A 20,189-nucleotide genomic window follows, 5' to 3' on the forward strand; every position below is an offset into this window, starting at 1 on the left:
CAGCTCGTGCGGGAGCGTGACGAGTCTCGCCCCAGCGCAACCACCGCCCAGTCGTGCGGGAGCCTGATGCGCTGGAGCCAAGCCGGCTGCGCCACGGAGCCGTGTCAAGCAGGTTTGCCACTTCAGCGATGAACGATCCCCAAGAGGAGGGAGCCAGCACGGGGCAGAGGGCTTGAAGGAGGCAGGGAGACGCGTGCTAGGGCCAGGGTGGCTGTGGGGGAAGAAGGAAGGGTGCAGGAGAGCTGGGGAAAGGGGATCACGGGGACTTAGTGCAGGACAGTGGCAGGAGGTAAGCAGGGAGCTGGATGCAAGGAGGGAGATTAGAGCAGAGGGGCTTAAGGAGAGGCCTTTGAAGAGCATGAAGACGCATGCAGAAGTGTGCATGCATGCATGTATGTGGACACACATAGTGTGCATGTTCACATGACTGTGTGCATGCACATGCATGTGCTAGGCATGTTGTGGGCATGGCGCCTGCGAGCTCTCCTGGGCTCTCGGAAGGTGCGCTGCAGAGCTGTCGGGTGGGCCGCAGCGCTGCGCATGCTGCCACGCAGGTGCTGGCCGGTTGCGCACATGCATGTCCACACTCCTGCCTTCCCACCTGCACAAGCCTCATGTGTTCATGTGTGTGCTTGCCCCATGTGACTGTTTATCGGTGTATGACATGTTAGGCTGCATCACGCAGACAGTGTGCTGCCGCTTCTGTGTTGTGAATCATATGAATGTGTGTTAATTAGGGCATGTACTGTCCTGCGTAGACATATTCTGTATGAATATAGGGGATGCATGCTGCATCCCGCAGGTATATTGTGTAGTATCATGTGCAACTCTCTCCCACCTTTAGTACCCCGTGTGGATATGTGTCCCATATCCAGCATCCCATGGGGAACTATGTCCTGCAGGAATTGTCCCTATGGTCATGTGTAATGCCCATTACCTACCCTTTGCCAGTCACGCCACCTGGTTTTGCAAGTGGAGACCCTCTGAACTGCCTGTTGTGTCTTTCTCTGTGAGGGCAAGGATGTGCCCTCATGGGGACATGGAAGGGATATGTACTGGGGGCCGGACACCATGGCTGTGCTGGGCTGCAGCTCCCCGAGAGACCGCTGCTCATCTGCTACTCACACATGCAGGGAAGCTTGTCCCCAGCTTGGCTGCTGAAATTCTCCTGCTCTTCTCCCTGGCACCAGAAGCCTCCAAACTGGCAGAAAAAAAGCACCAGATTAAGGCATGTAGGAGATGTCACCTGGCGGTCTTCAGCCATGGGGTCACCAAGTCTGTGCTTTTTCTTGGTTCCCTTTTCACCACCAGTCCGAATCCATGACTCCTGGAGCTGCAGTAGTGGGGTTGCAAGGTGGCACCCCAACTGCTGCCAGTGCCGTCCCTGTCCTGACCATGGTGCTGCCTTCCTTCCTCTCTGTGAGGGCTTGCGGGGGACTGAAGAGGGCGTGATGGATGGGCTTGCCTGTTCGGAGCATGTCAGGAGCAGGAAGGGTGCAATGACAGCGAAGGGGAAGGAGCAAGGAGGAAGAGAAAAGTTCCTAGGGCTTTACCCCATTCCCAGCTTAGCAGTAAAATTCATAGGGGTTTCATCACTCCAGGCTCCCTGGCACTGTGAGAGAGCTTGCCCACAGCATACCCTCTGTCTTAGGGCTCTTTATGGGATCCAAAAGCCTGAAATGAAGGTGTAAATCACCTTGAAACCTCACATCTGTGCTAGCAGGACGCACAGGGACACACAACACGGGCTCTTCCCGGGTTGCCACAAAGCAGCTCACAGCAGCAGCGGCTGCTGAGTACCGGCGGGTGAACTCACCACTAGTGCCACCCTGGGAGGACACACGGGGAAGGAGCAAACACCCATGTGGCCCCAGGCTGGGGGGGGACCCATCTCAGAAACAGCCCCCGAGCCCCAGGCCCAGCCATCGCTTACACCCTCCTCGGTCATGCGGGGGGCAGCGGCGAAGCGGGCAGAGCGCTGGGACATCTCACCTCCGTGGCTGACCCTGGAGGTCCCTCCCGCCACGCAGCAATGACAGCGGCGGACGCACTGTGCCGCAGCTGGACGCGAGATGCCCTTCCTGCTCCAAAGAGCCTGCCGTGGCGGCAGCGTGGGGACAGGCCTTGAGCGCTGAGCCTGCTCAGCACTGCAGCCAAGACCCGAGCCCTGGGCTGGCCCTCTTCTGCCCCGCCTCTGTCCTGAGCCCTGGCCCTTTCCCTGGCCCTTGGGTGCCCGGCGCCTGGCCCTGGTGGAGTGCGTGTGACACCCAGTGGGCGCTCACCAGACTGCACCTGCCGAGGGAGCCGCGCAGCGCCCCTCGGGGCTGCGGGATTTCAACTCGGCTCGGCTGGATCTGCCCCATGGCGGGGAGCGGGGGGGGGTCCCCCATGGTCCCGGGGCTCTGGGGGCTCTCCAGGTCCCTGTGTGTCTCTGCAGCCCCGGTGCATTTGGAGCTCACAAGGTCCCACGCCTGCAGCACCAGGGCTCTGAGACCTCATCAGGGCTCTGCAGCCCTGGGGCTCTGGGATCTCACAAGATCTCCGTGTGTCCCTGCAGCTCTGGGGCTCTGGGATCTCTCTGGGTCCCTGTGTGCCCGTGCAGCCCCAGGGCTTTCAGGTCTCACTAGGTCCCTGTGTGTCCCCACAGCCCCAGAGCTCTGGGATCTCCCTGGAGCCTTGTGTGTCCCTGCAGACTTGGGGCCTTCCAGCCTTGCACCATTTCTGGGCTAGGATCTCCCTTTTTCTCCACCTTTCTGCTTCTCTTCATGTCTTTCAAAGGTTAGGCAGACTGGCCAGTGCTAGCATGACTTGATGTCTTCCGGAGGCTTAACACCTTTTTGCTCTGGTCCTGGGAAGATCTTTGGCTCCCAGCCACAATCTGCTAATGCTGCGTAGCAGGCTGTAATCCTTCCTCACTGCTCCAGCTGGGTTTCTCCAGGCCAGGAAACTCCCAGCCCATCTTTAGCTTTTCCTCCTAACTCTCCTGTTCATTTCCCAGGAGATAAAAACTGGTGGAACGAGAAGGATCTGAGTGGAGCCTACCCCGCAGTTCACATAAATCCAAAGCGTAACCATTTTCGGTTAGGAAAAACATTTTTCATTTCAATTTGAAAACCCTTTCAAAGCCTGTTCTCAGAGGAGAGGGAGTGGTCGCTGCAGAGGGGATTGGCTGCTCTTCTCTGGCTCTAGAGAGGTTTTTCTCTTCCCCTCACTGACAACTCGTCCTGCTGAGGTGTCTGAGCTCGTTGATGGAGCTGTGAACACCTGTGCATGAAGCCCAGCAACACAGTTCAGAGGATCCTGCAACTCCCTCTGTGTAAACCACACTTCCCTGCTCCTATCCTCATATCTGGGCATGATGCCCCTGATGTGCATTTCCATGCACAGGTAACCCAGAAGGAAAATGGCCCACAGGAGTGCTAGCAGGTCCCGCTGAGCGTTTAATCGCTAGTGGGGAGTCTCAGTTGGATGGGAAAGTGCAGCAGCTCTCCCATGCCTAAACACTTTCCTGCAAGTTCAAAGGGGCGACTTTTTCTATAGTCTGCAGAGAAACTTGAAGGAGGGTTTAGATCATTTGGCCTTTTCTCTTGGGAATGAAAGGAGAAGGAGGAAGGGACTAGAAAGGCCCTCCTCAGACACAGTCAGGATGGGAGCTGTATCCTCCCTGCCACACTCTGACCAAGAGCCCTCAGCATCCCTTGGCCCCATCAGGCTCTGGAGGGACCCCCTGCCCCAACAGCTCATGGAGCTGGTGGCGGTGGGATGTGCGGGGTCTTGAGGAGCTGGTGGCAGGGCTGTCTGCCATGTCATCCCCCATTGCCCATGCACAAAGCGTGGCTCGACAGTGCCACCAAGTGGAGGATGCTGTGTGATCACAGCAGATGGACATGGCAGTGCCCCAGGACTGGTACAGGGACTGTGCTGGGAGAACATCTCAAACAGAAGGGTGCAGCCTCATGAAATGCAAGCCCTTCTTCTGAAGCAGAGCAGCACTAGCAAGGACATAGCACCTCCCTGGGAAATTTAACTTCATGCCAGCTAGGGGGTAATCAACAGCTCCTGGAATGCCATGGCTAATGAAAGCCAGCATTTCACTAAAACATAGTATGATGAGCAGGGCTGTGCCACTAGCCCCAGGGTGTGAGTTAAACCTGCCTCAACTGCAAGGCCGGGAAGGCATCTGCAATGGGATGGCACCCAGACCCCAGCCAGCTCCCTACTAACAGATACACGTGCAAAATTAGCCATTACAGAATCACAGAGTCCATCTTCTTCAGGCTCAGGTCTTGCTAGGGGGGGAACAGGTCTGGCAACTCCAGAGAAGCGTGTGGCACTTCCGGCCTCCCCATTGCTGAGCTCTCTGTCATGATTTTGCACTTTCTCTGCCTGCAGCAGAGAGTGGCAAGGTATCATGCAGGAAGGAAGGGGCTGCTGTACAGCAGGGACACCCTGTGAAACTGTTGTCAGAGAGCTCCTGAGATAGCCATTACCAAGCCAGGTACGCAAGGCTATTCCAGCTACTGTATGTTTGATAGTCAATGCTCACAAAGAAAAGTGAAACGATGTGTGACAGATGCAAGGTAACATTAACATGCTGCTTTACATTCACTGCAGTCACCTCCTGCTCTCTCTCTCTGTGTGCAGGCTCCCAGCAGAGGAAAGGTTGGAGGATGCTGGTGCAGCCCAGAGAGGAGTGCTTCTGGCTCCCAAACTCTGTTGCTAACTGGCAACAGATAACAGAAGAGGCTGCTGAGGCTGGAGACAACGGGGATCCTTCCCTGTGATACTAACCCCTCCTGAAGGAAGGCAAAAGGGGAACTTCTTTGGCGGCCAGGGAGATACCATGGATCCCAGGCAGGGTGCCCACCCCAACACAGAGCTAATGGGCAGTTCCACCAGCCCGGGAAGGGACATTTCTTGTACTAGTGAAGTCCAAGTCAAGCTAATCAGCTGCTGCATTGGCCAATTCAATGTTTATCTTCCTGCTGAAGCTTCAGTTCCCAGGGAGACCCAGAGTATGGCTGGGTTTGTGTCAGCCAGATCCAGCCCTTGGGTCCAGAAGAGCCAAGGACAGAGGCGAATGGGGTTGGTTTGAGCCCTGAAGACTGTGTTTGCAATGGTTGGGGGAACCTGTCGGAGCTCAGCAGGTGGCTGGCAGGGGACACGTGACAGTGACCACCAAGCTCACGGGTGGCTGCGCTGCCATCCAGATTGAACACCAACCCTGAGGATACGGCTTGCAGCTGCAGGAAGCCTCGGCCGCTGCAGAAGAGAGGAAAGTACTTTCCATTCAAGTCTCCATCCTGTCCCAGAGAGAGAAATGCTCCCACATCTCAGCTGCAGGAGGAAATCTGCCCAGTACAGATGACAGGCAAGGCAGGGCTGGCTCCCACTTTGGCAGCTGCAGGCAGGCAGTCTGCTCCTTTCCAGGTAGCCATTGGAGCCCCACGCTCTCCGCGCCACCTGCTGTCGTGTGTGTCGTGTGTGTGCAAGTACACACATGCCCGCACTCATGCGTGCACCTCATAGGACTCTAAATCAAAGGTGTGAGAGAGCTCTAGTCCATAAAGCCACCATGCTGTGCTGCCTCGCTTGCTTCTTGCCTCACAGGCCTCTGGGCCCAGCCCCAAGGTCATTCCAAAGTCTTGCTTCTGCAGTGTTCCCAACTCAGGATCTGCTGCTCTCTGCTTGCTGCGGCAGCTCTTTAACCAAGCATGGCATTTGGCAGCTCTGCCTCCCCAGCAGAAGGCCGCAGCACCCAGAACAGCCAGCTTAAGCTGTGAAATATGCAGCACCCTCAACAAGCCTATCTGTGTGGAGAAGTGCCCGCTGAATCCACTGCGCTCCAGCCCAAGCAGATGCAGCCAGCCTGCGAGCCAGGCTCCCAGCACAGCCTGTCAATCATCCCCCCATCCCCTGCCAAACAGCCTCCCTACCCTCTGCCAGACAAAACTTTGCAAGTGACTGCACCTCTCCAACTTTCTCCCTGCTTTCAGCGCCACCGAAGAGCGCAGTCGTGAACCAAAAGACACGCACAAGCTGCTGGTCACCAGTGTCAGCTGATGTTATGCAAACATCTGAGGAAGAGGCTGTCTGCCAGGCAAAAGGACTGAAAATGAGAATCAGAGATGAACCGTGCGAGACAGCAGGGCTGTGCTGGGAAGAAGCCAGCTTTATTCTCCATTCCTAGCTCTTCGAGGACTATGGTTGGGAGCCCAGCAGCAGTCTAGGCTCAGGAGGCAGGAGAGGCAAGGAAAACAGGCAGCAGGGCATGGAGGGATGGATAGATTCTCCTGAATGAAACCAGGTGAGGTGTCAAGTCCCAACACAGATGACTGGGCAGGTGAATGACAGGTGGGGTGAAGAAGATGAGCAGTACTCAGGGGCACCCACCCCAGCATGCAGAGATACGGTAGGGGCTCTCACAGAGCCGTGCATGGATATTTTTGAGAAAAGGGAGCCTGGGGCTTTGGGGTCAGGTTGTTAAGGGGAAAGGGCCTCAGCTGGGAGCATCCAGCAGTGAGAGCTATTGAGAAGGTGCCCAAGGGAGTCCGGACTCCCTCCGGGCTGCAGGTCAGAGGTAGGGGATGACTTCTCTCCAGGGAATTGTTCACCAATTTATTGCTGAGCAATCTGCGAGTCTTCCGGTAGAGTTGAGGCTCTTCCATTGCTTTTGCCCAGGCCCAAATGACAGTGATTAATGGCTCAACGTCCAGTTGGCAGCTGGTCTCAGTGTTCCCCAGGGTCAGTACTCAGGCCGTGTTGGTTAACGTTTTCATCAGTGATCATCTGGATGAGGAAACAAAGCACACCATTGCCAAATTTGTAGGTGGAATTAAACTAGGGGAATGGGTGTACAGCAAAAGGCAGATCCTCTGTCCAGAGGCACTTTGAGTAACTCAAAGATGAGGCCAAAAGAAACCTCATAGACTTCAACAAGGAAAAGTGCCAAGTTCTGTGCAAGGGTCAGATAATCCCAGGCTTCATCCAGGCTGGGAACCAATGAGGCTAAGCAGAGCCCCACTGAAAAGGACCTGGGCATGACAGCGGACAAGGGTGGAATGTAACCAGCAGTGCTCTTTTATCCCATATAGGGCAAATTAAATTCTGAGCCATGTTAGAAGGAGCATGGCTAGCAGACTGAGAGAAGTTGTTGTCCCCTCTACTCAGCACCAGGAAGGCCACACATGGGTGCTGTGCTTGGACTGGCTCCCCCACTTCAAGTAGAGGTGGAAGAGCTGCAGAGGGGCCAGCAGAGGCTACCAGGACAGCCAGGGCACAGGGCTACAGGAGAGAAGGGTTGGGATTGTCCAGCCAAGAGAAGGCTTGGGGGAATCTAACAGCAGCCTTCAGCTCCCTGGAGCATAGGTGCAAAGAATAACCACACTCTTCTTGGTAGGACACATGATGTAACAAAGGACAATGGACATTAATGGCAGCTCAGGGAGTTCAGGCTGGACAGCAGGAAAAAAACATTTCTAGGGAGGTGGTGCAGCCCTGGAACAGGTTACCAGGGAGGTGCGGGATATCCATCTTCTGCAGTCTCCAAGACGAAACTGGGCAAAGCCATAGCTGACCTTACCTTGCCAACAATGTTTCTGCTCCAAGCAGGAGGTTGGGATAGAGACAACACCAAGCTAGGGGTAAAAGCTGCAGGATGTTCAGGAGCACAGTCGTTTCCCAACACAAGCCATGATAGGGTGGGCTGCTGACATCCAATAGTCCCCATCATCACTCCCCCCACCCCAGGACCTCTCCACCTGGAATTCCTTTTCCTTCCCTCCCTGCCCAATGGAGAGCTCTCCCCAAGCTGGAAGTCCCCTCAGCAGCCATAGGCAGCCTTGATGGCCAAAATCCTGCTCTTTGAAACTGCAGCCCCATCTCAAGCACTCCAGGAACTGTGCTGGCCTGTGTCCCACAGTCACTAGATCTCATCTTTTCTGCCGTGCTATTAGGAGGTCTGGCTGCTGCTCCTGGCAGGTGATCAGCTGATTCTGCAAGCTGGTACTGCAAAGTCAAACACAGAGATTCTCTGTGCCGGCAAGGGGAGAGCAGGGCCAGGAGGGCCAGGGGCTCTGGGAGGCAAGGCGGCTCTGCCCTGAAAACTGAGCTACCTGAGTGCTGTTACCTGCTGAATAATAGAAGAGCTGACAGCCAGCTGGGGAGAAATGTGATCCTTGTAGCCAGCCGGGGAAGATATCTGAGCTTCCAGCAGCTGTATTAGTAACTGCATTGAAGAAGCCTTATTCCCTGCTGCTCGGTGCGGTGCAGCGTGGCCGGGGAGACTGGACATCTTTGGCCAGGGGCTACCTGTTCCTGGCATGCCTGCATGGCTGGTGCCTACCACCAAGGACACGAACTCAGGGCTCAGAGGATGAGGAGGGCCGTGTGAGCTGGGACAGGCACGCAGCGTGGCAGAGCTCAAGGGCAGAGCCAGAAAGGTGGCCCTGGGCTTCCGAGGAGGTGAGGCAGAAAGAGCCTGCCTGCAGCCGGTGCCTGCTTACTCTGGGTCCAGCACCTCAGCCCCATGTCCAGAGGAGGGGAGATGGTTTATATTCCAGATGACTCCGACTTCAGCTCCTTCAGAGATCAGTGTGAGAACCTGGAAGGCTGGCACTGCCGGTATAACAAGGGTGGCGTGACTGTGTGGAGTCAGGGCCAGGAAGAAAGCTGCACTGTACAGAAAATCAAGGTAAGTGGATGCCAGCAAACACGGGACTGCCAGCCCTTTCCTGCCTCAGTCCCTGTCTGCCCAGGCTGTGCTGCATGCCCTCCTGTTCTGGGGCTGGAACTGATCCCAAGGGTCCCCCAGGCGCTACCCTCCCCGGCTGTGCACTGCACTGGTCCAGCCTGGCTGCAGACCAGGGATGTTTCTGCCTTGAATGCCCAGGGACTGGTTGGGCTAGTCTCCCTAAATGTGTCATGAAACATGTCCTATTGCACATACGTATGAGCACTCAGGGGCTCTTGCACACTGCAAGTGTGACTGTCCTTGTTCTGGACACAGGCAGCAAGGCCCTGGGATCAATTACACTGTGGAGACTGTTCTTGTCGGGAGCCCCAGGGCGTGAGATGCAGGGCACACGTCCTGGGGCACACTGCCTTCATCCTGTACTGGCTAAGTACCCCCAAGAGTTTAAGAGTCTTCCACGTGTTGACCTGACCTGTTGTCGCAGGAGGTCTGCTGCTTGCCAGGGTCAAGACCGGGGATGTCACAAAGGGACTAGTGAGGTGCACTCAGCCTTTGATTATCCCTTTTTGCTCACCTGCATGGGCATCAGTGGCACTTCTAGGTGACCCTGAGCAAATCAAGAGTGACTAGTGACTACAGGGCACTGGGGCAAGGGTGAAGGGTTTGAAGGGGCCCCGTCGTGTTTTTGGTGCTGCTGGTGAAGGGGCAAGGCTTGCGTAGGAGCAGGCATATCCCGCAGGTCAACACTTGGCTACACAACTGGCGTGTCAGGCAAAGCTTTGGCTTCTATGACCACAGGATCCTCTTTGAGGGTGGAGGACTGCTGGGCAAGGATGGGATCCATCCGAACAAATGGGGTCAGAGTCTTTACCAACAGGCTGGCCAACCTGGTAAGGAGGACTTTAAACTAAGTATGTCAGGGAAGTGTTAACATAATCTGAAGAGCAGGAAAGGCATGGCGGGGGGGAAGACAATGAGGAAGCAACTGGGGTACAGCATGCTGTGTGAGGCTCTCCCCCAGGTCTGAATTCAACTGCTTAGGAATGCAGAGTGACTTGGAGCCCATCTCAGGTGCCTACATCTCAGGCACACACAGCCTGGGAGACAGGCAGGAAGAGCTGAATGTGCCACATGCAGCTGCAGGACTGTGGCCTCCTTGGGGTCACTGAGACATAGTGGGACAGCTCACAAAGTTGCAGTGCTGCAATGGATGGATGCAGGCCCTTCAGGGCAGCCAGGCTGTGAAGGCAAGGAGGAGGAGGAGTCATGCACTCTGCGGATAAATACCTGCAATCCATGCAGCTTTGCCACAGAACGAGTGGTGAGCCAGGCAAGAGTTTGTGGGTTAGGAACAGAGAACAGATACAGGGAGCTCCTAAGCCAGGGAGACATGCACAAGTCCACAGGACTGATAGGACACATGGGAAGGTGCTGGCTGATGTCACTGTGAGGCTGTTCTCTAGCCTCTTTGTAAGGCCATGGTGATTAAGAGAGGTCCCTGGTGACTGGGGAAAGGCAAATATCACATACACCCTCCAGAAGGGCAAGGAGGAGGCTCCAGGGCACTACAGGCTGCTGTGTCACCTCCGTGCCTGGGAAGGTGATGGAGCACATCCTCCTGGAAGATATGTCCAGGCACCTGAAGGACAAGAGCACTGGGAACAGCCTGCGGGGACATACCAAGGTCAATTGTACCTGACCAGCCTGACTGCCTTCTTCTATGAGATTACCGACTGCGTGGATATAGGGAGAGCTGAGGATGCTCTGTACTTTGACTTCAGGAAGGCCTTTAACATGGTCTCCCATAGTGCCCTCACAGCCAAATTGGTGAGGTCTGGACTGGGGAAGCGGACAATAAGGTGGGTAAAAAGCTGGCTGGACAACTAGGCTTGCAAGGTGGTAATCAGCAGTACACAGTCCAAGTGGCAACAGGTTGTCAGTGGCATCTCTCTCAGGGGTTCTTGCTGGGTCCCATCCTGTTTAACATTTTCATTAGACTAGGATGATGAGACTGAGTGCTCTCTGAGTAAATCTGCAGACAATACCAAATTGTGGGGAGTGGTTGATGTGCTGGAGGTGGGGCAACTATTTAGCATGACCTGGACAGGCTGGAGAAATGGGCTGGCAGGAAACTCATGAACTTCAATGAAGTTCAGGCAAACACAACCCTGTAGAGAGGATGCAGAACTATATCCCCCTTTGCAAACAGCCACTGAGCCCACAGAGGACTCTGAACAATTCAGTGGGGTCTGAGCACTGTCCCACAGCCACCCAGCCAGTTTTATTGGTAACACCTTCCTGGTGTGGCTTTTCCCCCATGCCAAGCAGGGCCTAGGCACAGTGCAAAGGATAGCACTTCCCAGAGGTCATTCCCAAAAGAAGGAATGGAGGCGGTTACCCTGTTTGGGAGGGAGGCCTGAGCTGCAAAGTCTCAAGCTGCACCAGGCTGGTGCTTTTGGGTCATAACCACCCTGATCTTTTTAGTAATATAGATATAATCTGGAGAGTCCCTGCATGGGCATGGGGAGATTCTAGCCTTTTGCACTTGACTTCCTCCCTGTGGAAACTTCCTTCTGGCCTGGTTTTGGTCTCTGTGTCTTCCCAGTCCTAGCTAACATCCGACTCTGTCTGGTGAGGCCATTGCACGGCACCTGTTTGGGCATGGTTGGCAGGAGGCTGGGGAGGAGTTCAGGAAAGTGAAGCAAGAACTCTGCTAGGGCCCTATTGTGATAAGTGGAGCTCCAGTGCTCCACTGGGCTCCAGGAGCCCAATGAGGACTTGTGCGCTCCACCTCTGGGTGGAAGCAGCATTTACTTTTCCGGAGCAGTATGTCCAAACCCAGCCTCAGTGGGGATGGGAGGGAAGATGGAGCAGGAGGAAAGGGCTGGGTGTTCCCATCTGATCCTCCAGTGCACCCTGAGGAGCACAGCACTTCTCCAGGCCTGTCCTGGGTGCAACATCCAGGGTACAGGACAGGCATGATCACCCTAGTCATTAGGGAAAGCTTGTCCGAGATTGATGGGACCTGCCAGCAAGTGTTCAAAGGGCTGTCTCCAATTACTTGGCATTGCCAAATGCCTCATCAAAGATGCAAGGCCTCTAATGAGGAGCAGATGACATCTCCTTCCTCCCGGCATTGAGAGGAGCAGGGCCAGCCCGGTTCATCAATAATGCACTTGCCTGCACAGATGGGGTGCAGGCCTGCAGCTCTGGTTCCCAGCTCCGCATCTCTCGTTACAGCTGGGGCCCGGCTAACTTTACCAGCCCGCCAGCACAGGGAGGGAAACCGGACCCTGACACACCTGAGCGCATCACGGTGATTTAGCCAGAGTGGGAATGGCCATTTACTTGGCTGGCAGGCAGGTGGATTGAGGGGACAAGGTTGGGGCGGAAATAAGCCAAGCAGGAGACCTTATTCTTGCTGCTTTTCTGCTGATGTTGGCTACTCCTCCCCTCTGGGGTCAAGTGACCCAGGTGCTAGAGCCAGGCAATCCAGGCCGCACAGTATGAGGGCAAATAGTCCTGCCACGTCCTGTCACCCTCCCATCTTTGCACTGTGCGGCACACTGGCAGCGCCAAGCCCACCACGGGAACAGAGCAATGCTGTGCACTGGGACCCAAAGCCAGCCCACAGAGGTAGCATGGGGTCACAATGCAATCAGCACCCATAGATCACCCAGTGACAAGCAGAGGGCCTGCAAGGTCCAGCCAGGTGGGCAGGGTGCCTGCTGCAGAGCCATGCTGACCCAGGCTCCCTGTGCCGCTGAGCCAGGCTGTGTGTGGCTCTGCCAGCCAGCACAGCAGGCAGTTGTGCACACTGTTCAGTCCTGCTTTTGTTCTGTAGACACGCATCTCCTGCAAGGATGTCCCTGCCGAGACGCTCTATGATGTGCTGCATGATACCCATTACCGCAAGAAATGGGACTCAAACATGATCGAGACCTACGACATCGGGCGCCTGACTGTCAACGCTGACGTGGGATACTACTCCTGTGAGCATCCTTGTGCCCTGAGGTGCCCCTGCGTCCCCTCCAACCCTACACCCATGCACCGGTACGCAGGCCCTTGGGGGCTGCAGGTCTAGGTGGTAACAGGCTCTTTCTGCAGGGAAGTGCCCAAGTCCCCTGAAGAACAGAGATTTTGTCACCCTGCGCTCCTGGCTGCCCCTGGGCAATGATTACATAATCATCAATTACAGCGTTAAGCATCCGGTGAGTGTCCAGCCAGCACGACCCTGTGCAGGGTTGCTGGAGCCACAGGCCGAGGCACAACGCACAGAGCTGGGCAGTGGCTCCAAGCAGGCTCTGAGGTGTGTCACGTCTCTCCACAGAAATACCCACCCCGGAAGGATTTTGTGAGGGCTGTGTCCTTGCAGACAGGCTACCTGATCAAGGCAAATGGCACCGGTGCCTGCATCCTCTATTACCTCACCCAGGTGGACCCCCGAGGTGAGTGCCAGCAGCAGAGGAGGTGGAATGTGTGTCCTCGGGGCTGGTCACTCCCCTGGCCTGGCCCTGCTGTCTTCCCAGAGCTCACCCAACAGTGCCCCCATCACCCTGAGGGCACTGCCTGGGCCAGAAGAGCCCTGGGAAGAGGGGACAACCCAGGGCAGAGGGGAAACATATCCCAGGGCATAGTGTGGGGCAGCTGCCATCAGCCCAAGGGGGCTTAGGCAGTTCATTCTCGGAGCGGGTGCTGCAGCACGTGCAGGGGCTGGGTCAGGGAGAGCATGTACCAACCTCACCAGTGGGCACTGCCGTTGCAGTTCTGCCCAGCATCAGGTGGCACCTGGCACCCCAGCCAAGCGCTGCTGCTGGGCCAATGAGTTGGCAGGGATTTCAGAGGCTCATGGTGTCTCCTCCCGGGGGGCTGGCTCTGGTTAGCTTGGTGACTGGGCTTTGGGATCTTGCAGGGTCGCTGCCAAAGTGGGTGGTGAACCGAGTCTCCCAGTTTGTGGCACCAAAGGTAAGCAAAGTGTGTGGCCTGCAGTGGGTGGAGGAAGGGGACTCTCTGTGTGAAAGTGACAAAGCTCTTGGCCAGCCCTTGGAGACCCTCTAACTGTCAGTTATGAGGACAGTCAGCCCACAAGTTGCCAGGAGCCCATGCTGGGTGTCCGTGCCACTTCCTGACTGTGGCATGCCAGGAACACCAGCATTGCAGGCTCAGGGTCAGCCTCATACTGCTCCCTGCAGGGTTATGAGCTCTCAGTCCTGCTTGCTACTGCCCCAGTCGGAGCCCAGCCCTGTTCCCCATAAGGCGATGAGCTGCCCTGAAGCAGCCCACTGGGTAAAGGCAAAGTGAGTGCTGGGTGACCAGAGGAGTTGCAGGGAATACACTGGGCAGGCAGCTGGGACTTAAGAACCTGGGCTGGGTGGTCCAAGCCAGCACCCCCATCCTCTGCCCAGTGCCCCAGAAGAATGAGCAGCAGGGAAGCTGGGAGGTGTACCCATGGACCAGGAAGGCTCCATCCCTGTTGGGGGCTCAGGGCTCCTGGTGTGAGCAGAGTGAGTACGACCATGCCGTGTGCTTGGGGTGGCTGTGACAGGCTGAACCTGCTCTACCCACAGGCAATGAAGAAAATTTACAAGGCAGGGCTGAAGTATCCAGAGTGGAAACACAAGCACGACCCTGAGTACAAACCCTGGGTGTACCCAGAGCAGAACACATTGCCCAGTGTCAGCCTGGACGAGCTGTCGGTGCAGCACGCCGACTCACTGGAGAATATCGATGAGACTGGCTTGCCTGAGGACCACCTGAACATGAGCGATCACGAGGCCTGAGCCCTCACTGGTGGCCCGGGGCATGGGCCAATGCCTGTCTGCAGCCGTGGGGGCCTGGCAGCAAGGGGGCTGCCCCCCGGGCCCTAATCATCTGTCTGCCCCCACAGCTCCTTCATCGTAGATCCCCACTACCCCAGGCAGGAGGACGCTGCCCCTGGGGTGCCAAGCCCCCTGCCCATGGGAGCCTGCAGTTTGGGTCCTGCAAAGAAGGCAGAAGAGCACCCTAGTCCCCTTGCACTGGGGCTGTGGTGGCCCATGGAAGAGTCCTCATGCAGGTGACAGAGCTGGCTAAGGGAGTGAGTGCCCTGAGGAGAGGCTGGGTGCACCGTGAGAGAGGGAAGGAGGCTTCCTGCCACTTGGATATCCCTTTACTGCTGTAAGACCTTCTGACTGGTCCCTGGTATCTCTCAAAGGTCCAGAATTAGATGATCTATGGGTGAACCTGGGGTTCTTGCTCAGGCTTTGCAGCAGCACAGGGATAGCGTGGGGTCTGGATAGACCCCGTCTGGCCTGGGGTCCTGCTCTGCCAGCCCCACGTTCAGACTGGCTGCACGCTAGCCCACCAAGTTCCCTCCTAGGCCTTGTGACCTCTGTCTCACAGAGCACCCCTCCCCGAAACCCCTTCTGTGTGTGAGGCTCATGTCCATGGGCAGACTCCAGTCCAGCTATGCCTGGGGACCCCTTCCCCGAGTGGTGTTGTGAGGGGCTTGTTCTGGTGGCAGTGCTTTGACTGTCTCTGTTCACAATACCTTGCGCACCTGTCTTGTGGATTCCCTCAGTGTTTGCTGCTACTGTGGTTTCTAGCAGAACAATAAAGGGATCGGTTTGTGTGCGTGAGAGCTTTGGGCTGATGGGGGCAGGATGGCACTTGCCTGACACAAGGCAGCAAGCCACCTGGCATCACCCTCCGAGCATGCCCTGACGTTCTCCTTGCTGCCGAGTCCTGGGTGAGATGGCCAGGATGGTGTTAACCCAGGCCATGGCTCACAGGTGAACAAGGGTGGAGGGGACATTGCACTGAGTGGTAGTGTCTCATCCAGCAAAGGATGGGCCAGAGCAGTGCTAGGCTGTGCCTGGGAGCAGCCAGACCCAGGGTGGTGGGTACTCTGGGATCTTGAGAACAGTGGTAGCATGGGAGCTAAAAGAAGTTCCCATGGTCCCTGCTCCATAGTGAATGCAGCCACATTTTCCTGCTCATCCCTGGAGAGATCCCAGGAGACTCTGGCCAAGCACTCTAGTAGGCTGAGGAACAAGGTATAGGAGAGCAGCACCATCCTGCTGACAGGGCCCTGTAGCCCATGCAGGGATGGTGACAGGGAGCAGCTAATTGCAATATCCCTGGCCACAGCCCAGTCCTGTGTCACCACTGTCCTGATAGCCCAGGGTATCCCTTACTTGGGAGTAAGGGGTCAGCAGTGGGGTAGCAGAGGCCTATGCTGCAGTCTGCCCCAGGCCAGTGCCAGTCACACTGGAAGCCCCTAGGCAAAGCACTCTTGGAGGACCCTGTCTGCCCTGGCTTGGCTTGGAGCCTGGCTCCATGTCGCTTCACCTGGGTTCAGGTGCCACATGGGCAGCCCCAGTGCAGCCTTGCCCTAAGGTGGAGGGGATTTTGGACACTGCTGACCACAGTGCAGGTTACAAGGCCAGGCCCTGGGTACAGACTCTGCAGCCAGCCCATTCCTGTCCTGCTGCCAGTGTTGTGCTTTTGGCAGCATCTGACTGTGACGCATCACGGTCAAGGGAGGTGCTGGGCTTGGCTGAGGGCACCGTTCACATCCAGTTCCCCTCTGCACCATCAGAGACTCATACTGCCCCCAGTCTTGCTGCAGCAAAGCCTCGATGATGTGGTGGGCACAGGAGGCCCCCCCCCACCCCAGTAATATAATAGGAGAGCAAGGCCTTGGATCACAACTCAAAGTACACCTTGTCCACAGCAGCAGGCACTGTGAGAACGTCCTGGAGGACAAATGCTACCTAAGGATGCCATGCCAGTGAACCAGAGTGTAAAGCAGGCTAGGAACAGCCCCCCAGACTATGAACTCAGGCTACAATAAGGTGTGGGATGAGGGAGCCTGAGCTCCCCATGCCCTCTGTCTCCTGAGCAGATGAGAGCCAGATGTTTAATTGCTGTATCACGCCTCTGATTTGTGGTCATGATGATTTTATTTTGTTAGTATGACGAGAGCTCTGCAACAGGCCAGAGGGACCCTCTGGGTTGCCTGGGGATCAGGAAGTTTGCTCTCACTCTAATTTGAAATCTGAATCCTGATGATGCATCCAGCTGGGCCATATACCCTTTGGACGTCCTGCAACCATGTTGAGCTCATTTCAGACCAGTTCAATGAGAGAAGCCAGATACACCACTGCACATTTGTGAACCTCCCTGTGTGCATGTACACATGGAGGATGTGGGCCTGTGCATGACTGAGTGTGACCGTGCACATGCAGGCACTGTGCCTCTGTCCATGCATATGTGTGCGTGGGTGGCTGCATGGGCACAAAACAGCTTCCACTGGACAACAAGGACAGTCTAGATGGACATCACTGATGAAGTGAGCTGACAAATGCTGGATTCTCTATCCTCCCATTCGCTCCACACTGCAAGGTTGCCTACGGCTGCTGGATTTCTACCTTGGACAATTTTAAGCCTGATCTGCCTTGGCCAATAAAAAAGAAGGGAGCTATCATTGTTAACGGTATTCATCTAAGACTTGCCTAGCAAGGTTTAGGGTTAAGATGAGAGGACATGGTCAGGGCATGGGAGCTGCTCTCACAGCCAAATCTCTGCCCAGGCAGTAATGGGGCTAGCAAGCTGTTACTCTTCCCAGTGAGGCTAAGCTGTCCCATGAGCTGGGCTAACCCCTCAGTAGTCCCCAGGGCATGCAACCTGACCTGACTTTGGTGGCCCCATGAGTGCATGGCCCTGAAGCCCAGCTGGATGTGCTGTGGGGCTCTTCCTTAGTGTCCTCACCTTCTACTTCCAGGTCACCACCAGCAACCAGGACTTTTGTGGCTCCTCTGACCCCCCCACAGTCTCATGCTTGCTGGTCACCCCTACCCCTCACAGCCTCCCCACAAACTACAAGTGCTGCTGCTCCATGCTTGCTTCCAGCACAACTTTGTACTGCCACCCTTCTCCTCCCCAGTTTGCCTGGAAACCCACCACAGCAGCCCAGGCACAGATGCTCATTATGCCCCTTTAGGCACCCTGTTACATCATGTGGGTCCCCTGCACAGCTGCAGGGGAACATCACATGTGTGTATCTCTCTGCAGAGAGTACTGAGCGGGGGCAGAGGAGAGCCTGGCCGTTGGGACAGCCAGCTCCCACGATTTGCAGCTGGGCCAGTCACAGCAGGCAGAGCAGGGGTGAGAAGCCACCTCTGCAGGGAAAACGCTGAGGACTAAGGGGAGCAGATGTGCAGGCTTCCCCCTTGCAATGCCTGGAGCGAGGAGGCCCTTTTTCATGAGGAGCAGAGCAGTTCCACAGATGTCCCTCCAAGAGAGACAAAGAGCTTGTGATGCTCCCACTGCATCAGCAGATGGAGGGTACCCCACAGCATGTAGGTACTGGCATGATTTTACCCTGGCCAGGGAGTAGCTTTTTGCAATGCCACTTTTGTTGGTGCCATGAAAGGAAGCATCACACTGTGCAACATGGCCTCAAATCTGCCCCAAAAAACACTTTCCAATATTTGTGACGGGGTGCACAAGAAATCATAGCTGTGACGGCCGCTGTGGCTGGGTCAAGGGCATGAAACACCCTGGCTGCTCCCCTGGTGGGGCAGAGCCCACTGGCACCTAGACCCCCCAGCATGCTGGGGCAAAGATCACAGCACAGCCCCAATGCTGCTGGAAGCAGCGTTTTCTCTCTTGTTCCCCAGATGTGTCTTTTCAATAACCAAGCTGCAGCTTTTGCTGCAGGGCTATTTTTAGCCAGCCCTAAGTAGGTGTGAGGAGCAACCATCTGAACACAAAGGCCAGGTGGAGATGGAGAATCCCTCCTCACCAGGGAGCCATGGTGAAGGTGGCACCAAGGCTCTGATATAGGTGATGCTTCAGGCCAGCCTGCTGCCCAAAACGTCCAGGCTGATGGTGGCACCAGGGCACACCGGGAGGGCCGGGGCTGCTGGTGTAGCAGGGAGACTGGCCCACAACCTGTGCTGGGACATGGCAGAGCTTCTGGTGCCCAGCATCTTCCCAATTGGGGAGTCGGACAATACCCATGGGGCTGGGCAAAGGGGCCACCATGGACCCCAGGGGTGCAGGGAGACGAAGACTGGCATTTTCTTACTAAATGATATGCCACTGCTAGATTTCCTGTGGCACAAACAGGAAGGGGACCGTGTATTGGCATCGCTCAAGCGCCTGAGCAAGGGGGAAAGCAGGGCTCTAGGTGGGGTGTGGAAGGACACAAGACCCTCTGGGTGCACTCTCAGGGATGCCATGGGAGCAGTGGCCCTGTTGGGTGAGGGCTGGGCAAGCGAGGGCTGCAGCCCTGCAGGAGATCCCAGCTGGACAGCTTTTCCTGTTTGGCTCCAAGCAGAGAGGAGCCGCCCTGCAATGCAGAGATTGGAAAGGAAACGGGAAACTGATGCTGGACAAGAGATTAGCCTGGAGGCAAGTGATGTCAGCTGGGGCCCCCATGGATGGGGGCAGGGGCAGTGTGGTCTGTCCTGCCCACACACATCACCACAGCATGCTCCAGCGCCCCACAACACAGCCTTGAACCTCCCAGGCCGAGCATGTCCTGAGCATCTAGCATCAAAAGTAACCCGGCTAAGGGAGGATCTGCACTCCCTTCACCAGGCAGCAGGGGCTCCTTCTGCAGCCACAGCCGCTATGGGAGGACCGTGGCCCCTTGGGGACTCTCATGCTTTGTAGGTGACATCTCCTGAGCTCACAGATGGGTCTCAGGCAGCAGTCTCTCTCTCTCATCACCATCAGTCATGCCAGGACCATAGGCCCAGTAGGAAGCCTCTGAGGAGCCTGTCTTATCTCATGGACTGGCCTTCAGCAGGGCTCTTTCCAGTCCTTGCCAGCATCTTCACAAAGCCACATCCCCCAGCCTAAAGGGTATTTTCTGATCCCATCCATCTGCCTCTGCCAGGGACCAAGCGAGACCTTCCTGTACAAAAACTACAAGGCGTGGTGGGGCTTTCTGCCTTGGTCCGAGGAGGTTATCATCTAAATATAGACTTCATCAGCAGGTTGGCAGGTGCCAAAGAGATTAACTGGAGGCCTTGAAACCTGCACCATAGAAAGCAGGCTGGCAGAAAGCTCTCAAGAAACTACCCAGCCACAACACACAAATATCACAGCTGCCAGCATCCTGCTGGTGCCCTGATGCTCTCCTCTGCACGGCGCGTGCAGAAAGCCAGCCCACGCTCCCTGCTCCCCTCCAGAACAGCCCCGTGCTGATGAGGGTGTGCGCCTGCTGCCTGGCTTGAGGATAGTCCCTGGGGCATGGGAACACCCCTGGTCTTTTCGCTTGGCCTTTCCTCCCGGCTAGGCTCAGGAAAGGGGCAGCCCCTGATGGGAACTGGGCACCGGGAAGGGCTTTACTGAGTTGCTTCAGCAGCACTTTGGGGGGGGGTTTCCCAATCGAAGCTCTTAGGTGGCTGTTGAGGGTGAAGAAAGCAGGGTAGATGGTTTTCTGCACCAGAGTGACCCACCAGCAGCTGTTGGGATGTGGGTTTTGGGGCTGAACCTTGCTCCT

The 20,189-nt window shown here is 56.2% G+C and overlaps 1 protein-coding gene across 1 annotated transcript in view; it reads left to right on the forward strand.

Annotated features, from left to right (window-relative positions):
- LOC104154020 (START domain-containing protein 10) overlaps nt 1-15,300 on the forward strand; it is a 48,795-nt gene extending 33,495 nt beyond the window's left edge. The window contains exons 2-7 of the mRNA XM_068959849.1: nt 4,645-8,692; nt 12,537-12,684; nt 12,800-12,903; nt 13,023-13,140; nt 13,605-13,657; nt 14,260-15,300. Coding sequence (XP_068815950.1) covers nt 8,528-8,692; nt 12,537-12,684; nt 12,800-12,903; nt 13,023-13,140; nt 13,605-13,657; nt 14,260-14,472 — 801 coding nt within the window. The 5' untranslated portion in view covers nt 4,645-8,527 and the 3' untranslated portion in view covers nt 14,473-15,300. The remainder of the gene's footprint in view (nt 1-4,644; nt 8,693-12,536; nt 12,685-12,799; nt 12,904-13,022; nt 13,141-13,604; nt 13,658-14,259) is intronic.
- The last annotated feature ends 4,889 nt before the right edge of the window (nt 15,301-20,189 follow it).

This window comes from Struthio camelus, chromosome 13 (assembly GCF_040807025.1).
Source record: "Struthio camelus isolate bStrCam1 chromosome 13, bStrCam1.hap1, whole genome shotgun sequence".
Lineage (NCBI taxonomy): Eukaryota > Metazoa > Chordata > Aves > Struthioniformes > Struthionidae > Struthio > Struthio camelus.